At 39.0% G+C, this 22,556-nt stretch overlaps 1 protein-coding gene across 1 annotated transcript in view; it reads right to left on the bottom strand.

Moving 5' to 3' along the window:
• Nucleotides 1-962: 962 nt before the first annotated feature.
• The window catches only part of TTC13 (tetratricopeptide repeat domain 13), a 97,409-nt gene continuing 75,815 nt past the window's right edge, over nt 963-22,556 (bottom strand). The window contains exons 13-23 of the mRNA XM_023728156.1: nt 21,786-21,916; nt 21,115-21,247; nt 20,147-20,239; nt 18,366-18,449; nt 17,465-17,549; nt 12,127-12,236; nt 9,421-9,556; nt 8,228-8,307; nt 5,819-5,897; nt 5,598-5,677; nt 963-1,715 (exon numbers count right to left, since the gene is read on the bottom strand). Coding sequence (XP_023583924.1) covers nt 1,601-1,715; nt 5,598-5,677; nt 5,819-5,897; nt 8,228-8,307; nt 9,421-9,556; nt 12,127-12,236; nt 17,465-17,549; nt 18,366-18,449; nt 20,147-20,239; nt 21,115-21,247; nt 21,786-21,916 — 1,126 coding nt within the window. The 3' untranslated portion in view covers nt 963-1,600. The remainder of the gene's footprint in view (nt 1,716-5,597; nt 5,678-5,818; nt 5,898-8,227; nt 8,308-9,420; nt 9,557-12,126; nt 12,237-17,464; nt 17,550-18,365; nt 18,450-20,146; nt 20,240-21,114; nt 21,248-21,785; nt 21,917-22,556) is intronic.

Raw genomic sequence — 22,556 nt, 5'->3', positions numbered from 1 at the left:
GAAATGTTTAAAAAACCTATTCATTTATACTATGTTTAACCTCTGCAATTCTCATCTTGCTTTTGCAATCCTGCAGAGCATATCTGAATGCAGCTCCGTTTTAGTTTTAAAAGTCTTCTAGTGGACAAGTGTGATCGAAACATCATGATGTTAGAGTGCAAAGAAACGTAACAGATACATGAGATATTGCAGGTAAATTGTTTAGTATTTTCTGGGTCTTGAGAAGAGTCTGAGAATTAAATCCTTGGTTCCCCAGGGCCATGGTGGTGCAGACAGGCTGGCCATAGTGTCAGAGAAGACTGGCTTAGAATCCCAGCACTATCCCTTATAAACAGCTGGGTGACCCTGGAGAGTCACTGACTTCCCAGGTCCCCAACCTCCCCTCTGTAAAATGGAAATAAAGACACTTGTTCTTTCTGAGCACAGGCTTAGACTCAGGAGAAGGTAATCTATGGATGTGGAATCTGTTCATAAAATAAGGTGTGCCTAATGATTTATGTCAGCATCCCCTTCTCCTTCAGGGGTTACCCGAACGAGATGAGAACATTAACCACGTCTTTGTCACTGCCCAGAACAGCATCTGCCCAAGGGCAAGTCCAACGAATGTTGGGAATTGACCAAAGGTGCTACATTCTACCAAGATGTACAGATACCTCTGCTGATGCCCAGCACCATTTAAACCACCATGAACATAGACTCTTTTCTAGGAGGCATCGTCACGCTGCTCTCATGCAAAATTTTGAATGGAAAAAAACTAAACTACAGTGAACAGTTTAACTCTTAACAAAAATCAAAGAACAAAAAATGAAAATGATTTGGAAATGGCAACATTTTAATTAACCAATTTTACTCATTCATCATCATCTACCCTGTCTGAAAAAAAAAATCAGTAACTTTCTGAATGTTCTTGTATCTGAAAGTGAAACTAGTTCACAAAATAAAAACATATACAATCCAGTATCAAAACTGGTGATTTATAGAAATCACCCTTTTTTTTTTTCCCCCCAATAAAGAAAAAAACACACAATCCAATAATTCAGTGTTTGGTCATTGGCAAATACTGTCTATGTCACAAACAGTAAGTGTTCCTGGCTGTGTGAGTCATCAATGGCCCCCAAATCTTTCACAGTCAAACAAAACAGAGACCACATACATGAGCTGAAAAAAGACACTCTCACAAAGTGCATAAAATGAAAGTCTTTGAAAGAATATCCACATCTTTAAAGGAATGAGAATACTCTTGTTTTGTTGTTGGTTCTGTTTATTTTAATTATTAATTTTTTGGTCTTTGAAGTAAACTTTTTTTTGCTGTAAGGAAATAGTCCTATGACTTTTACAAGTGGAAACCAGCAGGCCACTGGCCAGTACGTTTACTTTTCCTCCCATACATATAGCTTTCTTCACCCCTTAAAAACCTTCTTTCATGATTTTTGTTATGGTTCAGAAAAGTAAAGAAAATGATTTCAAGTATTCAACTCCTATCAAAAATTGGTATCAAAAGTAATAAAGGACCTAATTTCTGTATAATTCCATGTTTTTAAAAAATAACTTAAGAAGCAAGAGGTCCCGGCCCTTTACTTGTATAAATACTATAGAGTAACTAGAGTTTCTCAAGACAACGTGGAGAAGAGTCTGTGTTTAGCACCTCAATCATTGATCTTAACATTGGAAACGTCTCTGATACTGATGGTAGAGTCTTATAAGAAGGAGAAATACTGAAAGAGAAAAAAACAGAGAAGAGGCATGAAAATTAACACAATTTTCCAAAAAAAGGCAAAGCTTATATTTATTCCTACTACTAAATTCATTTTCCAACGCTCCATATGTATAACATATCAAATGATATCAGAACAGTAGGGAAGAGAGTTGTGAAGAGAACAGATGCCTTCTAGAGCAATGAACTGGGATATCAACGATCATGAAGATGGCACAGGACCAGGTAACGTTTTGTTCTGTTATGTATAAGGTCGCCGTGAGTCTGAGCTGACTTGATGGCAACTAACAGCAACAAAAAATTATGGCCCTCTTGGAAATTGAACCAGAGTCCCTGGGAAAGAAAACTAAGCTCTCTGATTTATACAGTCGCTACATACCACATGTCACTGTTGTGTAGTGCAAAACATACATGACTTTGAATCAGAAGATACAAGTCTTGGTTCCAACTTGGCTCCTTATTAGCTTTAGTCACTTCTCTAACCCCTCTTCCCTTATTTGTAAACACAGGGACAGTATTTTTACCTCACAGAGTTATCATAAGCATTGACTGAGTTAATATATGTCAAAGCGCTTTGAGAAATGTTAACTGTACAATGCAAGATAGTGTTACTATTCTCTTCTAAAAGAATCGCTGAAAGATTAACACTTTAAAATTACGTAAGAAAAGGAAGCATGACCTTATGGTCATATTATTTAAAAATGTGCAAACTAGTAAACCTGAAACAAGAACGTAACAGGGTAAGACATAACTGCTGGAAATTTTAATTACAAAGAATATAATGCTGACAAATTGAGCAACAGTGGACTACAGTTTTAAACAGAACACAAGTTACCCAGTGTGATGGTTAATTTTCTGTGTCCACTTGACTAGGCTATCATACTCAACTGTTCGGTCAGACACTAGTCTAGATGTTACTATGAAGGTATTTACATCTACAATCAGTTGACTTTAAGTAAAGGAGATTACCTTCGATGTCGGTAGTTGCATCCAAACAGTTAAGGCCTCAGTACAAAATTCTGAGGTTTCCAGACGAAGAAAAAATTCTGCCTCCAGTGTTTAACATAGAAATCCTGTCTGAGTTTCCAGCCTACCGGCCTGTCCTACAGATTTTAGACTCAAGGCTGCAACATCAACTCTTTCCTGAGTTTCTAGCCTACCAACCTTCCCTATGAATTTTGGATTTGCCAGCCTCACAATCATGTGAACTAATTCCTTAAAACCAATCAACCAATCAATCTCTCTCTCTTATAAAGAAGTATAATTTTATTATTGTTTTTATTTGGAGATTAAGTATGGCTAAGTGGAGACAGTATATATATATGTGTGTGTGTGTATACATATATATACACATATATACTCACACACACACACATATATATATATATCTCCTATTGATTCTGTTTCCCTGGAGAACACTGACTGATATTATAAGAGTGGTTGCTATGTCAAATAGATTTGAAAGGAAAAACTGCAGGTGGATGGATGTAAAAAACATAGAGGAGGAACAAGAATAAGTAAGGTCAAATATTAAGACCTGCTTGTTATTTACTGAGGAGCCCTGGTGGCCCAGTGATTAAGTGCTTGGCTGCTAACTGAAAGGTCAGCAGTTCCAACCCACCAGCTGCTCTGCGGGAGGAAGATGTGGCAGTCTGTTTCTATAAAGATTTACAGCCTTGGAAACCCTATAAGGGAAGTTCTACCCAGTCTTATAGGGTCACTATGAGTCGGAATTGACTCGATGGCAATGGGGTTGGCAAGTTTTGCTGTTGTTGTTGTTTACTAAATATTAAAACATCTGTATGCTTAATTCTACCTCAAATTCACACAATCCCATCCCACACTTCTGGAAACAAGAGCTAGGAAATATCACAGCATCTGCTGGTCTCCTCCCACAGTAACAGTCAGGGATAATTACCAGCAAGTAGTCACTGACTCACATGTATTTCTTGCTGAAATTACAATACAGTACCACCTTCTCCAAATCTAGAAAGTGGTTACGCTTTAAAGGATCTTATGTGACAGCAAAACATTTTAACTTTGAAAGAGTGAATTAAACTCACTGTATAATAATACCTTTTAAAGATGTCAACAAGAATTTCAGAAGTAATGTTGTTGTGTGCCATCGAGTTGGTTCTGACTCATAACAACCGCACGTACAGAGTAGAACTGTCCTATAAGGTTTCCCAGGCTGTAATATCTACGGGAACAGATCACCAGTTCTTTCCTTCATGGAACCGCTGGGTAGGTTTGAACCGCCGACCTTTCAGTTAGCAGCCAAGCACTTAACCATTGTGCCACCAGGGCTCCTTTCCGTAAAGACATAGGAAGGTCATTTTACCCCTCTTCAGTATAACACACTTTTTTTTTTTTTTTTTTTTGCTATTTTATGCTATTTATCATTATAATATTCATCATGATAAACTTCTTTATGCCTTTAATACATGTATCATAAGAACTAAGAAGGAAATGCACCTTTAACATATAGACCAGTGCTATTCAATAAATTATAATGCAAGCCACATGTGTTAGTCTACATTTTCTATCGTTGTTAGGTGCTATTGAGTTGGTTCTAACTCATAGGGACCCTATGCACAACAGAATGAAACACTGCTTGGTCCTATGCCATCCTATCATTGCTATGTTTGAGCCCACTGTTGCAGCCAGTGTCAATTCATCAAGGGTCTTCCTCTTTTTCGCTGACCTTCTACCTTACCAAGCATGATGCTGTCCTCCAGAGGCTGGTCCCCTCTGATAACATGTCCAAAGTACTTGAGACGAAGTGTTGCCATTCTCGCTACTAAGGAGCATTCTGGCTGTATTTCTTCCAAGACAGATTTGTTCTTTCTCTGGCAGTCCATGGTATATTCAATATTCTTCGCCAACACCATAATTCAAAGACATCAATTCATCTTTGGTCTTCCTTATTCATTATCCAGCTTTCACATGTATATAAAGCGAATGAAAATACCATGGGTGGGGTCAGGCATACCTTAGTCCTCAAAGTGACATCTTTGCTTTTTAACACTTTCAAGATTTCTTTTGCAGCATCTTTGCCCAATACGTCATTGATTTTTCTTTCTTTAAAATTGTGATTTAGGTGAAGCTTACAGAGCCAATTAGTTTCTCATTCAAAAAATTTATACACAAATTATTTCTTGCCACTGGCTGCAATCCTGCATTGTGTCAGCACTCTCCCCATTTCCCTTTCCACCCCAGGTTCACTGTCTCCATTTGTTCGGTTTTTCTGTCCCCTCCCGCCTTCTCGTCTTTGCTCCTGGGCAGGTGTTGGCCATCTGATCTCGTATACTTGATTGATCTAAGAAGCACGTTCCTCATCCGTGTTACTGTTTATCTTATAGGCCTGCCTAATTTTTGGCTGAAAGGTGAACTTCAGGAATGGCTTCAATTCTGATTTAGAATGGTATCCAGGGACCATAGTCTTGGGAGTTCCTCCAGTCTCTGCCAGACCAGTAAGTCTGGTCTTTTTTGTGAATTTGATCATTTGTTTTACATTTTTCTCCTGCTCTGTCTGAGACCCTCCATTGTAATCCCAGTCAGACCGGTCAGTAGTGGTAGCCAGGCACTATCTAGTTCTTTTGGTCTCGGGGTCATGTAGGCTGTGGTTCATGTGGTACATTAGTCCTTTGGACTAATTGCTCCCTTGAGTCTTTAGTTTTTTCCCCTCTCCTCTGCTCTGGACTAGAAGAGATCGATAGTTGTATCTTAGATAGCCACTCACAAGCTTTTAAGACCCCAGATGCTACTCGTCAAAGTAGGATGTAGAACATTGTCTTTAAGAATTACATTGTGCCAACTGATGTAGATGTCCCCAGAGTCCATGGTTATAATACACTTTTGTCCACCCCCACCAAGTAGTTACCTTTTCAAATTCATCCAGCTTTTAGCTATTTTGCTAAAGGCCTCTGAACCAGGGGCTGTCATAGCTTCAAAGTCAACTAACTGAAACAAGAGAAATTTAGAAACGTGATTAAATATGGAGGAGACAGGCTTAGTTTGAAATCTGTTCAAGTCATGCTAAAATAAAAATTCCCAGATTGAGATGTAACACACAACCACTCTCCCATTCCAACTCCAACATACCTTCCCTTTCGGAATTTTTCCTGCTACTTCTTTTCCACTTGCCATTAATGCTCCCACTATCACCGAATAAGCTATTACACTGTTCAAATAAAGAACAATCATTAATCAATCCTATTCTATAGGATTCTATAAGTAGTTACCAAGTATAAAGCTCACCATGTATTTTCTATTATAAAAAAAGCTTTATTTCTTTTAAGAATTCTTTGGATATTAAAAATAAGAGCATTTTTATTTGCCTTAAAAATATTTACTAATGTACTAAGGGTAACTGTGATGAAAACATTCTTTTCCTGAGGGAAAGAGTGTGTTTCTTTCTATTAATAGTTCTCTTTCCACTTGGGTTTTCTATCTTGGTGAAATAAAGATACAAAAATGTGCCCATTTATATTTTTAACAGCTTCATGTGGCTTGCCTTTAAAATGCACACATACAGCACATTTTGTAAATAATCTTATTTTTCAAGCATTAAAAACTTTGGTCTCCAAAGAAGAAAAGCAGAACACATCATCAGAATGTGCTAACACACTGGTCTGAAAACTGATGTTCTATTAAGTTTCCTCCTTGACAAATAACAGATCATTCTTTATTTGGATGTTTATTATGCACCGACTGTGCACTTGTGCAAGGCACTAAAGACACAAGGTAAGACAAGGCTCTTGCATTCTGAGCATGTGGTCCAGGAGACAGACAGCATGAGGCTCAGAGAACATTGCAGAGCGCTCTGAGGGCACCAGAGAACCCAAGTACTAGATTCCTGAACAGCTCACCAAGGAAGGCCTCATAGAGGCTATAGGCTTCTGAGCTGCACACTTGAAGGATGGGGTGGAGTAAAGGAGGAACAAAAGGGCAGGGACACGGGCTGAACAGAAGGAAAAGCATGTGCACTGACATGAAGGTATGCAAAAAGGCATGGAAGGGTGGTGGAGGGTGGCAACAGAAGGAACCACAAGACATTCCCATGGGTAGAGAAAAGGGCGGATAAAAGGGAATGGTAATTAGGCTGTGAAGTAAACCAGGGCAGGATCGGGACAAGCACTGGTCACAATGCCCCTGAGTTTGGATCTCTGCCAGCAGGTACCAGGGAGTTGCTGAAGCCCTGTAAGCAGGTTTGCATTTCAGAGATAACGGTTGGTTTGGTGGTGCACAGGAAGGGAAAGGAAAGAAGCTGGAAGCAGGAGAACTGTTAGAAAGGTCATGGCAGGAGATGATAAGGACCTGAACTTATGGAGTAGCTGTGAGGATACGGAAGAGAGAATAGAGGCTTAGGAAGCACCATCAACAAGGTAGCGACTGAACAGATGTAGGAGTGGAGGGAAAGGGTCAAAGATGACTGGAGCTGTATTTCCTTCCTGTACCACCTGTGAGCCAATGGAGCTGTGTGAGGAGACAGGATGAAATGAAGAGTATCGTGCACATTCTGTATAGACTGATAGGCCTTACGCGCATCACGTATTCAGTGGACAAAACCAATCACAATTATGCTAACTATACAATATGCACATTTCTGTTTTGTTTCAATGGTTTATTATTCTTATAACACATTTTATTACTACATTTAGGAGTTTTACTTTCTGAAGCATTAATTAAAGATGAAGACATTCAAGCACATTATTTTAGCCAAAACATCTAATTCAAATGTGTGCTATCAAGAACAAAATGCCATTTACATGATATACTGTGCATAGTACTGGTACAAGAGAATAAAACTCTACTGACACATTCATTGTTTTAATGGCACATAAAAGCAAACAAAAAACCTGATGTTTCCAAACAAGCAGGGTGAACTTCTCTAAAATAATAGAATTATTAAGGAATGATTTGTGAACCAATGGCGTGTAACAATTAATGGCCATGGGGGTGCAAGATAAGGGTCTGGCGAATATAAAAAATTAAAATACACTGAGTGCAATGCACAGCACAGAGTAAGCCTTAATAAGTTTTTGTAGAGGAAATGAATCCGTAGCTTATTAAACTTCTTGTTGTTGCGTGCCATCGAGTCTATTCTGATTCACAGCAACCCTATAGGACAAAGCAGAACTGCCCCCATAAGGCTTCTAAGGCTGTAATCTTTACGGACGCAGATCACCAGGTCTTTTCTTCCGCAGAGCCACTGGTGAGTTCAAACTGCTGACCTTTCGGTTAGGAGGTGAGTGCTTAACCGTTGTGCCACCAGGGCTCCTTTTATTAAACTTAAGCATACCATATTAGAATTAACTTGAATCATTCTTTTTTAATGATATGGTAGATTAAGGATTGTTTTTCATGTGGATTAGAAAAGAGGGGGGTGTGTGTTCCTCACCATTACTTGGCATACTTTTGTAACTACATCCATAACAGGCAGTAAGAGCAAAAAGGACCAAATTTTTAAATTTAAAAAAAAAAAGTTTTTAATTATAGAATAACACTCACCTGGATCCTCGAGAGAGTGGCATTAAATTATAAAAGTAATAAACTAAGGATAAGATTAAGTTACAAACAGCATCAGCCTCCTAGGAAAAAAAACCACATGCTCATTAACTTAAAGATTAGATTATAAACTAAATTTTTATAGGTAATTAGACACATAACAACCATTTACATCAAGAAAAGATTGTTTCTTTCCTCCTCTACAAGACTCGACTTTTTACATTCTTGAATATTCTTACTCTTTTGTATCATTTTGTCCAATGATAGGGTATACATACAGTTCGATTTAGAGCACTATTTTCCCAGTTGTTTTTTTAAACTTCGACTTCTTCTGATAAACATAAAAATCTGTTTCCTTTAATGTTATTTAAGATGTCAAAGTATATATTGTGATTAAAATAAAACAAAGCACTTATTAATACCGAACATGATTCCTCAAACTACATACATCCCTACCCCAGAAGATTCTGGTAAGCCCCTACTTCACACTGAGGTTTAGGTGATAAATACACTTAATTATGTATATATAAGCTCAGATCCTTAGCTATACGTATGAAGGGGTGCCAGTGAGAGAACTGAGGTGACATTCCCAGGGCGCCAGGCACCTCTGCAGGAACACAGTGGGTGGCGCACCTACCACACGGCAGGCACAGCGGAATGCTAGAGACACCCGAGGTGAACATGACAGAGAGCCTGCTCCAAGGCAAGGCAGGCAACCAAGGGTAGAGGCTACAGGGTAGGAAGGGGCTGCTAGATGCAAAGCACCATAACCTCAGTCTACTTTCACTGCCAAATTAAATGTATCGTAAGATTTAAGTTCAAAAGGTCACTACAAAACATGACTATAAGCAACAACCACTGTGATGGGAAGAACATAAAAGATAAAGGGGAAGCTTAGGCATTTTCATTATGGACCAACTTTGTCATTTAAATCTCGTTGAAGATCAAACTTATGGTAATATATATAACATAGTACACATAGTTTCCAACTAAATAAATTTATCATCTCCCCCCAATTACTGTAGTTACTAAGTTTTTTTTTTCCCATAAGAATATTAAAAAAGAAATACTTACAGGTCAATTAAAACTGATATCAAGTATAATATGTTCAATTGTAACGAAATGGTAGAGATTTTAAAATTTTATAAAAGAAATCACAGGAAGAGAGGATAAAACAGAAATAAACAAGAACTCACCCCAAATTCTGATGAGAGAATCAATACCTTCCCTTTTGCTGTCAGATCTTTATAAAGTGCATCTATTTCAGCATGATATAATTGTGTTCTTTCTTCTGTGGTTTGTGTTTCCACAGAAAACAGTATATTACCAACTCTAAAAAAACAAGAATGAGTGTCAAAGGCACATATTATACAATTCAAAGAGCCAAAGACAGACAGTAAAAAAAGAAAAAGTAAATAGCATGCTGATGTGGCACTAAACAGATCTAAGAATATATCCTACCTTTTTAGTTATAGATAGTAAGGTATGTTTCCTACATATGCAATTATTCCATAAAATGTGATATAAAGGCTGTCATCTGGCTTAGTCCAACTATATATATTTATATGAGCTTAAGCTAATACAGGGGAAAACAAGTATACATAGTAAAGAATGAGTCTAAATGGCCAGTAAATATTTTTTCAGACAGTTATCCCATTACAATTGAAAATCAGGAGCAAGAACTGTTATGAAGAAAGTTCAGGAAGTACACTTTTTAAAAGTAAGCTTCTGCTTCATGCTTTTTAGCTCTATGGAAGATATAAAGTCCTTTGATGCTATGAAGAAAAGCATGGCACAGATGTTGCCTTCATTGAGTAAGGGAGGGAGTAGCAAGGCCACACATTATTATGAGACCATGTTTAGCACTGTAACAGTTCATTAGGGGTTCAAATGAGGGAGCAACTACATCTAATTTGGAAGACATGGAATAAAGAACAGGAAATGCTTCATAGAAGATGTGGCCTGAAGATGGGTCCTGAAGAACAGAGACGGGATGACCAGAAGCCTGGAAATGGAGAAGTGGGAGGTGAACCTGGGGAGCAACAAGCAGTCCAGTCTGATTATCAGGCCAGACTCCTACAGGAAAATGGTGCAAGGTGTAAAGCTGGAAATACTGCCTGAGGTCACACTGTAGAAGGCCTTGAATGACCAGCAGAGGTGCTGGTTTTGGTACCTACAGACAACAGCAGGGTATGGAGAGGGGAAAGTGCTCTTTGGTCCTGGGGGACTGTCCAACAGAGTAAAGCTTTAGGAACATTAATGTGGTGGTGACCCACAGATGGGCAGGGGGTGCGGAGATCAAGTATGAGTCTCTGCGAGAGGTTATGAGGCCCAGACCAAGGGCAAGGGAATGAAAGAAACACTATGCACGGCAATGAATGGGGTGAGGACAGTTGAAGAAAGAAGGGATTTTATATACTCTTTTATTCAGAACTTCTATTTCTGCCTGGGAACTTAATCTGAGGATATACATCATAGATGTATAAAAAGGCAGGAGAAATGTTTACTTTAACAGCCAACCCTGAAATTCCTTTTTGGGAGAGAGTACTGTAACTGACAAAGTACTCTGATTAAGTGGCTTAGGCTAGAGATCAAGACCTCAAAAATATGGAAAAGCAACACAATTTGAAAGTTGTTAAACTGGTGTGTATATATGAATAAGTTCTGACACGTAACCTAATGGAGAGGTTCCCTGTTGTTTGAAAGAGAAAACCACATGAAAAAGGCAAAGCCCAAGAGACAGAGGGGCCAGGAGAATGTAAGTTATACCCAGATCACTGAATTGGCAGGAATCATTGGGAAGGCTTTGACCTTCCACAGGCTATGGAACTGAGGAATGTGTGTGGGGGAGGGGAAGAAGGGAGAGGAGATCTCAAGGTAATTCCACCTAAAATTCAAAGGATATGGAGGCTCCTAGATGAAGCTGGGATATCCCAACCCAAACCCATTGTTGTTGAGTCAATTCTGACTCATAGCGACCCTGTAGGACAGAGTAGAACTGCCCTATAGGGTTTCCAAGGTTGTAAATCTTTACAGAAGTAGACTGCCACATCTTTACTCCGCAGAGCGGCTGATGGGTTCAAACCGATGAAATTTCGGTTAGCAGCCAAGCACTTAACCACTGCACCACCAGGGATCCTTGTCTGTATATTAGATATATATATATAAATGTATAGTTAATAAAGATGATCACTGCAGTGTTATTTACAAAGTTAAAAAAAAAAAAAAAAAAAGGGAAACTCCCTAAATGGTCAATAACAAAAAATCAGTAGGAAGATCTCTTCAACATCCATACAATGGAATACTATGCAATGATTAAAAATGTTTATAAGAATATGACATGGGAAAATGTTCACGATAAAGCAATGGAAAGGGTTAAAAAAAAAAACAGGTTACAAAACAATATGGATAGTATAATCGCATTTTTTTTAAAGAAAATAATGATTTTTACTTTTTAGTTTTGCTTTTCTATATATTCTAAATTTTTTACAGTAAGAGTGCATTACTCTTATAATACATTAAAACCTATATTACAAAAACAAACCAAAACTTTACAATGGCTTCAGTTTGCCAATGTCCCATCTTTTCCCATTTTATCAGTAAAAGCCTTTTGAAACTTCAAGAATCCAGAAGAATGCTTTCTACAAATTTTAGCAGACATTGTACTTAAAGATCTAGAAAGTTGTTAGATTTAGCACAGTCAGAGAATTTATCTGCCAGTGTGATACCCTAGGTCTCATGTCCAAAAGATAACTGGTTGTAGCTGCATACTGGAGCTTGATCATTTTCATTTCAGGATAAGAGCAAATGCCCACTATGACGCTCTCCTCGGCGAGACCGTGCACACGCACACTCTGGCAATGAGCCCCTACTCCATCCCCACACCGAGGACGCACACATACTTGTCTCCTGTAATAGTGATTGTGAATCCATCATATTCCTTCCCTGGATCTTTGAGGCTGGGGACTTTTGTGTTCACAGTGAACCCATCCTTCGTTTTAGTATTAAACTGCTTTCAGGGAAAAAAAAAAAAAATTAACGTTCCTAGTCTATAATTCACTACAAACCCCATCTGCCATTTCTGTAGTGCTGGCTCCAACTTGGACGTGTTTAAGAAGAATCACAGAAGTCACCTGATGTACAAGACCGTGTGCTCCGTCTCAGCAGCTGGTTACGGAGGACGCCTCTACCGTCCTCATGCCCAGCACAAACTCTGACAGCGCCAGGGACACTCCCTGTGACCCCTGCTGGCATCCAGAAGAGGCCCTCAGCACAAAATGTGCTGAGCTCTCCTAACCAACAAAGTGTTCTGCTCACTTCTGCCAGCTTTTTTGGTTTTTGTTATTCACATCATTTATCTGGCTAAGCAGCAACTTTGATTTGTAGTAGAGCAGTTGTCCCCAATATCCTGTAACTCAAAAACCAACTTATGTTCATGTTAGTGTTCCTTCAAAGTAGGTTTGGGTCTATTATGATTTTTCTGAAAAGTACTCAGGATTATATTCACCCACTGGAGAATGCTGTTTACACACAGGCTGGCTCAGATTCTGCAGACCACAGAGTATGTTAAGGGGATGGTACAGCTGTAAGAATGGCCCTCAGAACAGATGAGCATCGGGCAGTATCAGAAGTCAACTTTCCTTTTTTCAATTTTATTTATTTTGTTATTGTTGTTGAAAATATACAAAGCAAGATATACACCAATTCAACAGTTTCTACATGTACAATTCAGTGACACTGATTACATTCTTCGAGTTGTGCAACCATTCTCACCCTCCTTTTCTGAGTGGTTCCTCTCCCATTAACATACACTCACTGTCCCCTAAGATTCCTATCTAATCTTTCAGGCTGCTATTATCAATTGGCTCCCATACAGATAGTTCTTAAAAGAGCACAATGCTCAAGGCAGACATTTTTTTACTAGGGAAGCTAAACTATTGTTTGGTTTCAAGAAGACTTCAGGAGATATTTTTGGGTTAACCTTTAAGCCTTAAACCAAAAGTATCAAATGTCAACTTTTTGTTTAAAATATTTGCAACAAAACTGAAATGCCAATAATAGCTTCTGTCATTGCCCCCAAAATGTGCTCCTTAAATTCTAAAACGAGCAAGACAGATCAGGTGTCCACTGCAGGCCCAGAGAAGGACAGGGGTGGACAAGGCGATGTAAGCTGATGGCTCAGGCACTTGGAACCAGCAGCAGGAACTGAAATGGAGTATCTGTCACGAAAAATATGATTTTTATAAAGAATACACAGAGAGGGAGAAGGAAAAGCTTTGTTAAACACTAACGATACACCAATGCTCATTTAATCTCGTAACATACTTGTAAAACAGGGTATGATCTCGATTTTACAGATGAAACAAACTCGGTGACATTAAGTACCTGACCTGAGTTACAGAGCTGGGAAACAGCAGAGTAAGAATTTAAATTCAGGCTTTTATGACTCCACAGTCTACATTATCTTCTAATAAGCTGCCTCTAGGGGATCTAAAGTGCATCTGAACTTGGTTTTCCATCGAGAGTACATTGCACATTTTCTGTGGAGGGTGTTGCAGTGTCATACTTTACTAAGCACTTTAAACACAAAAATACTTTGTTTTCTATACTTCTAAGTGTGTCTTTTAAATTACCAATATATTCATGTCGTTGTTAGGTGTCGTCAAGTCACTTCTGACTCACAGCGACCCCATGCACAAGCAAAAGAAACACTGCCCTGTTCTGTGCCATCCTCACAATCATTGCTATGTTTGAGTCCACTGTTGTAGCCACTGTGTCAATCCATCTCACTGAGGATCTTCCTTTTATTCACTGACCGTCTACTTTACCAAGCATGATGTCCTTCTCCAGGGACTGGTCCCTCCTGATAACATGTCCAAAGTATGTGAGACAAAGTCTCACTATCCTTGCTTCTAAGGAGCATTCTGGCTGTACTTCCTCCAAGACAGATTTGTTCGTTCTTCTGGCGGTCCGTGGTACCTTCAACATTCTTTGTCAATACCATAATTCAAACGCATCAATTCTTCTTCAGTCTTCCTTTTTCATTGTCTAGCTTTTGCATGCATATGAGGCGACTGAAAATACCATGTCTTGGGTCAGGCACACCTTAGTCCTCAAGGTGACATCTTTGCTTTTTAACTTCAAAGGGGTCTTTTGCAACGGATTTGTCCAGTGCAATGCATCATTTGATTTCCTGACTGCTGCTTCATTGGGTGTTGATTATGGATCCAAGCAAAACGAAATCCTTGACAACTTTAACATTTTCTTCATTTATCATTGTGTTGCTTACCGGTACAGTAGTGAGGATTTTTTTCTTTACGGTAAAGTGTAATCCATACTGAAGGCTGTAGTCTTTGATCTTCATCAGTAGGTACTTCAAGTTCTCTTCACTTTCAGCAAACAAGGCTGTGTCATCTGCATATTGCAGGTTGTTACAGTCTTCCTCCAATCCTGATGCCTTGTTCTTCTTCATATAGTCCAGCTTCTTGGATTATTTGCTCAGCATATGGATTGAATAAGTACAGTGAAAGGATACAACCCTTACACATATTCATAATCCTGGGTTAAAGCTAGTAAAGTGTGGAAGTGGTAATGTAATCCCTGCCATCTTTCAGATAACATGGTTAAACCATCAGAGATTTCATACTAACAAGGGCACAGAGACAGCATGTCCACCTTCTCTCAGGCTGTGCTCTAAATGACCAATCTTACAGACTATCTTTAGTTTTCCTTTTAAACAAGACATATATAAGCTTATTTTTTATTCTGCCTAATGCCATGGTAAATTTAAATGCCTAAAATAACCACAGAAAAGCAGTTTAAAAACTCTGAGACACATTCCAGTTTTCTCTCTGCAGTACATCCCAGGGGCCTCAGCAAAGCCATTCTGCCCTCTGGGGGACACTCTGGGAACTTAGGGGAGCATTCTGGCTGTTAGTGATCAGGTGGGTGGGGTATCACTAGAACTTGGCAGGTAGGGGCCAAGACTCCTAGAAGCTCCACAATGCAGGGGATGGCCATACAGTGCACATACAGCGCACATGGCTCTCCAGTGCCCATGGGACATTCGTGTAGATGGAGAGCCTGTTCACCTAGGTGTAGGCCCTGCTCTGTTCTACATTTTATACACTAAGTATTTTTTACAGTTTTAATATACACTGAATTTTCCAGGAACACAAACAGCATATAAATTGAGGGAGGACTGTATTATACATAGTTTGGAACTTTACTAAAAATCGTTCACCATTTCAGAAACCCATGACACCAATCACTACGTAGCTCCTGTGTCACCAGTATGAGACACGTATAGAAGGCTGTCCCATTCACCATGATTTTACATATAGGGGGCAAGCAAATAACTACTTCTTTTATGATTTTAGTGAAGGCATGCTGCATGCTGACATACTGAAATATACGTCACCATATCATAAGCTACTGGCCTTTTATAACTCCTTTAGGGTATTTTTTTTGGGGGGTGGAATTTTTGGAGTAAGAAGGTGATACTCTCTGAAAATATCATCTTAGTGTAGTAAAGAGTGCATTCAAGCACATTTGATGAGTTAATACAGTGGGTTTGGGAACGTTGTGAAACACTGCACTAGTTTATCAGACTCTGACAATAGCTCCTGAGGTAGGTCTGGCCAGAATCACTGCTCCTTAGCAGATGAGCACCTGGGACTCAGCCTCGTCCATGACTTGGCCAAGCTCAGGCAGATGCAGACGCTGGCTCACAGATGCTTAGTGAGATGCTCTGTTCACTGCAATGGCTTCCTGTTTATCCTTAGAAATGTATATGCTGTGATTATTCATATAAACTTCTGACATTTTATTTGGTATAAATCAATCTTATCCACTATAGCTACAAAGAGAACATTTATTCAAGTTTTATATTAAAGTTCAAATCGTTACTTGGAAAAGGAAATCTATCTGCCATGAGCACATTTTTGAGTAGTATATTCTCAGGTGGATAAAAGACTCATAAAGTTATAACTTTTCAATGGATTATACTTTTAACCCATATAATTTTTGTCCCTTGTAGAGCCCTTTACCTTGAATTCAAATGTTTCCATATTGACATGGCCATTCCTATTTTTCTTCTCATTAGCATTTGTCTGTTATACCTTTTCCCCTTTAATTCTGTAAATATCATTTTCCTTTATCTCACGTAGAGAGCAGATAGCTGGGCTTTTAAAAACCAATCTGAGATCCTTAGTTTTTCAATAAGGGGATTGCTTATTATTAATGGTATGTTGGGACTTGTCACTGCCATTACATTTCCTATTCACCTTACTGTTCTTTCTCCTCTTTCTGCAAGCCTTTGATTGGAAATGATTGTTTTCATTATTCCATTTTCCTATCTTATAGGCGTTTAGTATTCTTCAGTATTTACCTTCAAATTTTTGTGTTTGTATTTTTCTATCAATGTCATGGGTTAGTCAGTAATATTTTCTCACAGACAAAACAAGAACCACAGTACATTTTTACTTCCTTTCTCCACTTTCCTCAATTTCTAATGTTGAAATTTATCTAGTATTTTAATTTCAGCTTACATTTCTGTTTTTCAACATTATGCATTAACAATACATTTCACTGATTTCTTTGTTCACCACCATTTCTTATATCTCATGTTTTCTCTTTTCTCGGATTCATTTTGTGAAAGTACATCCTTGAAACATTTTGACAGAAAGAATCTGGGCTTGATGTGGTCTTGTGATTGTCCAATGCCTGAAACAGCTGCTCAGTATATTGTCCAGTTTTATAACTGTTATGGTGTGGAAGGGTCGTCTAATACCAGTTATTCCATGGTGGGCAGAGGCAGAAGTCAAATATGTATACTCTTTTCTCCCCCTAATGGTTGTAAGTCTTATAGAAGTAGATGGCCAGGCCTTCTTCTACGGCCTCTGCTGGGTAGATTCAAACCACCAACCTTCGGTTAGTAGCTGAGCACAACCATTTGTGCTACCCAGGGGCCTTCGATTATATGTATTTGTAAGTTTTCTTCTGTTTCCTTCACTATTTCCTCACATATTAGTTCTTCTGTTTGAGTCTGATGCCTGTGTTTCATTTTCTTTTCGCTATTACTCAGAGTATATTCATATTAGTGTTTTCAGGTAGTATGCATTTTAAAACATTTATGACACAATGTTAATAAACATGCATTTAACAATTAGGAGTTCTTTTTAAAAAGCACTGTAGTTTTTTTCCCCCTAAAAACATTTACTGAATTTTTGATGAATTTACCTTCATAATTGGAAGAAGGTCTTCTACTTTGTGTACCTTTTCCAGAGCTTCTCTAACCTCTAACAATCCTTTAGGATTATTAGCTCTTAAAAAGAAAAGAAAGAGAGAGAGGTGGCAACTGAGATTAATGCAGAAATGTAATAGCTAGTTACGCTATTAATTTAAAGGAATTTTCCTTAATTATGAGTAACTCAGTATTTAAAATGATGGACCACAACTAAAGTTTTTAAATCACGGAATGCCTTAATCTTAATGATTCTGGGGCTGCAGATAAGAATTAAAGAAATCAACAGCAATCCATCTAGAAGGTGGAAGCAAGGAAAAGGAGAATGAATTGACAGCCAGTGTTTGCGTGTATACACCTACTGGCTTGGGTTTGGTTATAAAGCCTTGATTCTCCTATATCAACTTTGAAATCAGAAGTAAATGTGTTTTTTCTTTCTAAAGTCGCCCAAACAGAAGTTTCCCGCTGGGTGTTTAAACCAGTTTTATATTTATTTGGTGACAACTAACCATTCAGATTCTTTTTCCCCTAGTGTTCTGCTCACTGTTCTGTCTATACCATACTGCTTTTCAATGCGGAGAGATTGAACATTAAGGCTGAAACCCATAATAGGTAAATTCAAAGAAACATCTTGCTTTCTGGAGAAAAGAGACCAGAAAAGTCACACTACTGACTATAAAGTTAAAAACATTCAGCTGGGGTCCATGGATTTCATGAAGCTATTAAAAAGAAGGTTAACAAGTGATTATGAAAGGCTTTTTGATTCTAAACATTACCTAAAAATTTGATGCATTTTGTTTAGTGTGTCCATGGCCTTAGTTTTTGAAGTAAATATAACAAATGGAAAAACATAATGAAATCAATTAAGTACTATGAAAAAGAAAACTGAAGAATTACCCATGATAAACAAGAATTCTATCTTTAATAAAATGAAGTATTTTCTCAAAATATTCCAGGTATCTCATGTTAATCACCTGACCCCTGTAAGGAAAAACAAACAAACCAACAATAAAATTCAGACTCTTTTTACAAAGGAATACGTTCAAAAGACGATCTAATTTTAAGTTATTTTTGAAAATACAAGAATAAGAAAGCTGATGAGAATAATATAGCAAAGACGTTTGGGAAATCTGCATGTTCACAGCCAAGGACCGGAGGAGAGGTAAAGTTCTGTCTGAGCAGGGCTGTGTGTTGGATCTTGCAGCTATCCTGGAGGGAAGGCACCAAATGGTTGCCCGTACCGTGCAGACTCCAGATATACCAGAATGGGAAGAAAGATTCTCAAGTGCTTAAATGAGGTTCAGACTTGTATGCCAATTTCCTTTTATGTATGCCTTTACTTTTTCGACAACTTATCTTTCTCCTCTCCATGGGGTCTCCTGATATTGTTACCTGCTAATGCTCCTTCTTGCTCTCTAGCTAACTAGCAGTCTTCACTTCCTCTCTCTGCCCAAAATATTATTTTCCTCACACTTCTATCCTTTTTTTTCTTTTTCTTTTTTACTGGACACTCTCTGTCCCAGCACTTCATTTACCACCAGCATGCTGATGAGTCATGTGCACACCAGACAGCACTCTCTAGGGTCCCATGGGCATCTCAAGCCTCAAGTTCAGAATTGTCAAATAGGAAATTTACTTCCCCATACCACACCTTGTCCAGCTCCACCCCCAGACATGCTTACCTACTCAGCTAGCTTTAATTGAAGGCAACTGTGTGTCAGTCAAGAAGCCATGGTGGCACGGTGGTTAAAGCAATCGACTGCTAACTGAAAGGTTGGCAGTTTGAAACCACCAGCAGCTCCACGGAAGAAGGATGTAGCAGTCTACTTTCACAGAGATTTATAGCCTTGGAAACCCTACAGGGTCGCTATGAGTCAGGATTGACTCGACAGCAGTGGGTGGGTTTGCGTGTCAGTCAGGAGCTCTAGTGGTGCAGTGGTTAAGCCCTCGGCTGCTAACCAAAAGGTTAGTAGTTCTAAACCCACAGCCACTGCGTGGGAGAAAGATGTGGCAGTCTGCTTCCGTAAAGATCACAGGCTTGAAAACCCTATAAGGCAGTTCTACTCTGTCCTATAAGGTCACTGTGAGTAGGAATAGACTCCAGGGCACGCAACAACAACAAGAACAAGCATATGAAGGGAAGGCTAAAGAGGTAAACATTTCAACCATTTCCCCAACTTGCACATCCTCTTGACAAAACAAAAGCTCCACAGTTAATGGACTTACTTGCCCTCTCTAGAAGAAGCTTAATGACCAGATATTGTTATTTATCCAAGCCCTATGGGTACGTATTGTGTTGGAGGGGGGAGTGTCTTTCCCTTACCACAACAGACTGGTCGAAAAACTTCTTTCAGTAAACAGTATTATCAGAAAGAGTTATGGTAAATGTTACGTTCTCCATCTAATTACTTTCCATGATGCTTTAGGACTGATACCTTAGGCAACGACCTGGCAGTCTACCCTTCAACTGAGCTCTGCCTCTAAGAGAAGAGCCTTGGGAAGGAGGACAGCCTGTATTTCTTTATGTAGCCAGGTTGGCTGGAAGAACTGCAGGTAGGTCTATGCATTCCCACATCAAAGAGCCAACAAAAGGAGCAGTGGATCACTCACCTTCTCCACGGCCTGTCTATTTAGAATAAACTCCCATAAGAACAGGAAAGATGCCCAAATATTTATACCTGATTAAATTGATGTGGTTATTAAAACCTCTGCTGAGACTTCGTGCTGGCATTTGATCTAACCACAGCACAGGCTGGTCAGGATCAGCAATCCTACAAAATAGAGCTTGTTACAGATGAAGACCTTATGAAACCTATAAATATTCAAATGCATTAAAAAAAAAACCACATACAGAAGTCTTTGCAAAATTAAAGAGAATGCAACTGCTGAGTCCATTACATCTAAAAATATAAAGCACAGGCCAACAAGTCCCAAACAGATGTTCCAACTGGACCAACTGAGAAGCCCAGAAAGGCTTACTGGTAGAGCATTGTTTTTCTCATGAAAATGAGTATCAGAGGCTCCCCCCAAACTGTAACTGGTTAGCCAGGCACTCTTCAAAGATAAAGGGACCTGTACACCGAAATTCAAGGAGACAACTTTTTCCAAAATAATTCATTCAGAAATGTGCTTAGAAACAATGATCAATTCCTATTTCATAAACATTAGTTGAGTATATTTGAAAGAATAAAGATGTGAGCAATTTCTGACAAACTTTAGAGAGAAAAATGTAATCTATATGTCTTGGAAGAAGTACAGCCAGAATGCTCATTAGAAGCAAGGATGGCAAGACTTTATCTCACATACTTTGGACATGTTATTAGGAGGGATCAGTCCCTGGAGAAGGACATCATGCTTGGTAAGCAGAGGGTCAGTGAAAAAGAGGAAGACCCTCAACAAGATGGATTGACACAGTGGCTGTAACAATGGGCTCAGGCATAACAGTGATTGTGAGGATGGCGCAGGACCAGGCAGTGTTTCGTTCTGTTGTACATAGGGTCGCTATGAGTCGGAATCGACTCGATGGCACCTAACAACAACAACAACATGGTTAGTAAACAACACAAGCATCAAAACCTTTTAATTAGATGAGACTTACATTATTGTACAAGAACACGCCTTGACTTTACTTTCACTTAAATATTACCTTCTCCATTTAACTGCAATGTCAAACATGTCTCTCCATTGCATCAGCCGCGTTTTCCCATTCATTCGCACCTTTGAGTTGGTCCAGGTGCGCTGTACAGCCTGCATGACTTCCAGTGCTGCCAAGCCCATGGCTAAAAGTCAAGAAATATGGAGAAAACAGAGCTAACTGGTACACTCTGAGAGGCAATTTCACCTACTTTACATTTTCCTCAGTAAAGAGTCTCAGTGATAATTCAAGAGTTATCATATGAAGAAACTATTGATAATGTAAGAAGATCTGAGATACTGTTCAGCTGCAATGGTCCAGATGACACTAGAGACACTCCCAAGGTGGTCTCCTCCCAATTCTGCCTCCTACTGAAGCCAGTGGAGGTTCGAATTCTTCCTCCCTCCTGCAGATCACATGGGTCTGCTGTCTGATATGTAGTAACTGCCTAAGATTTATATTCTACAGCCAAACTACAGCAACAGCAAAAAGACAGGCTGGAACAGAATTTCCAGAATTCAGGTGAAGAAGGATTCTTACATTTCTGTTCTGATCAAATGCAGAGTTTGAGTAAGCTCAATATGTAATTTACCAACAAAAACAAAAAACAAAACATGACACAGTTTGATAATCCTTGCTCTTATAGCGGAAATATTTCCAATTCTAGAGAGTTTTCAGAATACCTCTGTGTATTCTCTTGTTTGGCAGGAAACCAGGTGTTTCGTATTGCATTAGTGATCCCAAACGATCCGCTACACAAATCAGTTCTTGTACCTCAGGCTTATAACTCTCAAAATTCTGATGTAACACATCTCTGGAAGAAACATCACATGCACAATAAAGATTTTTTAAAAAGCCATTTGGTAGTATAATCTCATCTGAAAAACAGTCACTTCCTCCACTGGGAAAGTAATCAAGAAGTCTATAAGCACCTAATCGTTACTTTAGAGCTTTACACCCAACCATATACAAATTAAAAGAGCGAAACATTTATGGGCGTATGTGCACAATTAATACCACGTTGTTGGGACAACGGTAACTAGTGTGCAATCCAGAAGGATTACCATTATCATTATCTGCCTTGCAAAATTCTCCAGAATACATTACCTCTTGCCATTATCTGCCTTGTAAACTTCTCCAGAATATATACCTATGTGGATTGCCTTTTCCAACAGGCAACCCAACCCCCTTCCCCATTTTACCTCCCCATCCACCCAAGTTGTATCACACCAAGTATACTTGCAATGACAAATGAAGCTGCTATTGTTTAGCTGCCAATCTACTTGTGTTCTTATAACAAAAGTCTGCAATTCCAAGTTACAGGTTGAATCAGGAGTCCCCCTGACCACCCCCAGCTTCAATGTTTCACTAGGAAAACTCCCAGGACTCAGCACACAGTGGTACTCACAGCCATGATTTATTACAGGGAAAGGATAGAGCACAATCGGCAAAGG

This window comes from Trichechus manatus, unplaced genomic scaffold, assembly GCF_000243295.1.
Source record: "Trichechus manatus latirostris isolate Lorelei unplaced genomic scaffold, TriManLat1.0 scaffold00021, whole genome shotgun sequence".
Lineage (NCBI taxonomy): Eukaryota > Metazoa > Chordata > Mammalia > Sirenia > Trichechidae > Trichechus > Trichechus manatus.
The sequence above is the reverse complement of the archived record's forward strand: the minus strand, read 5'-3'. Positions and strand labels throughout refer to the sequence as shown.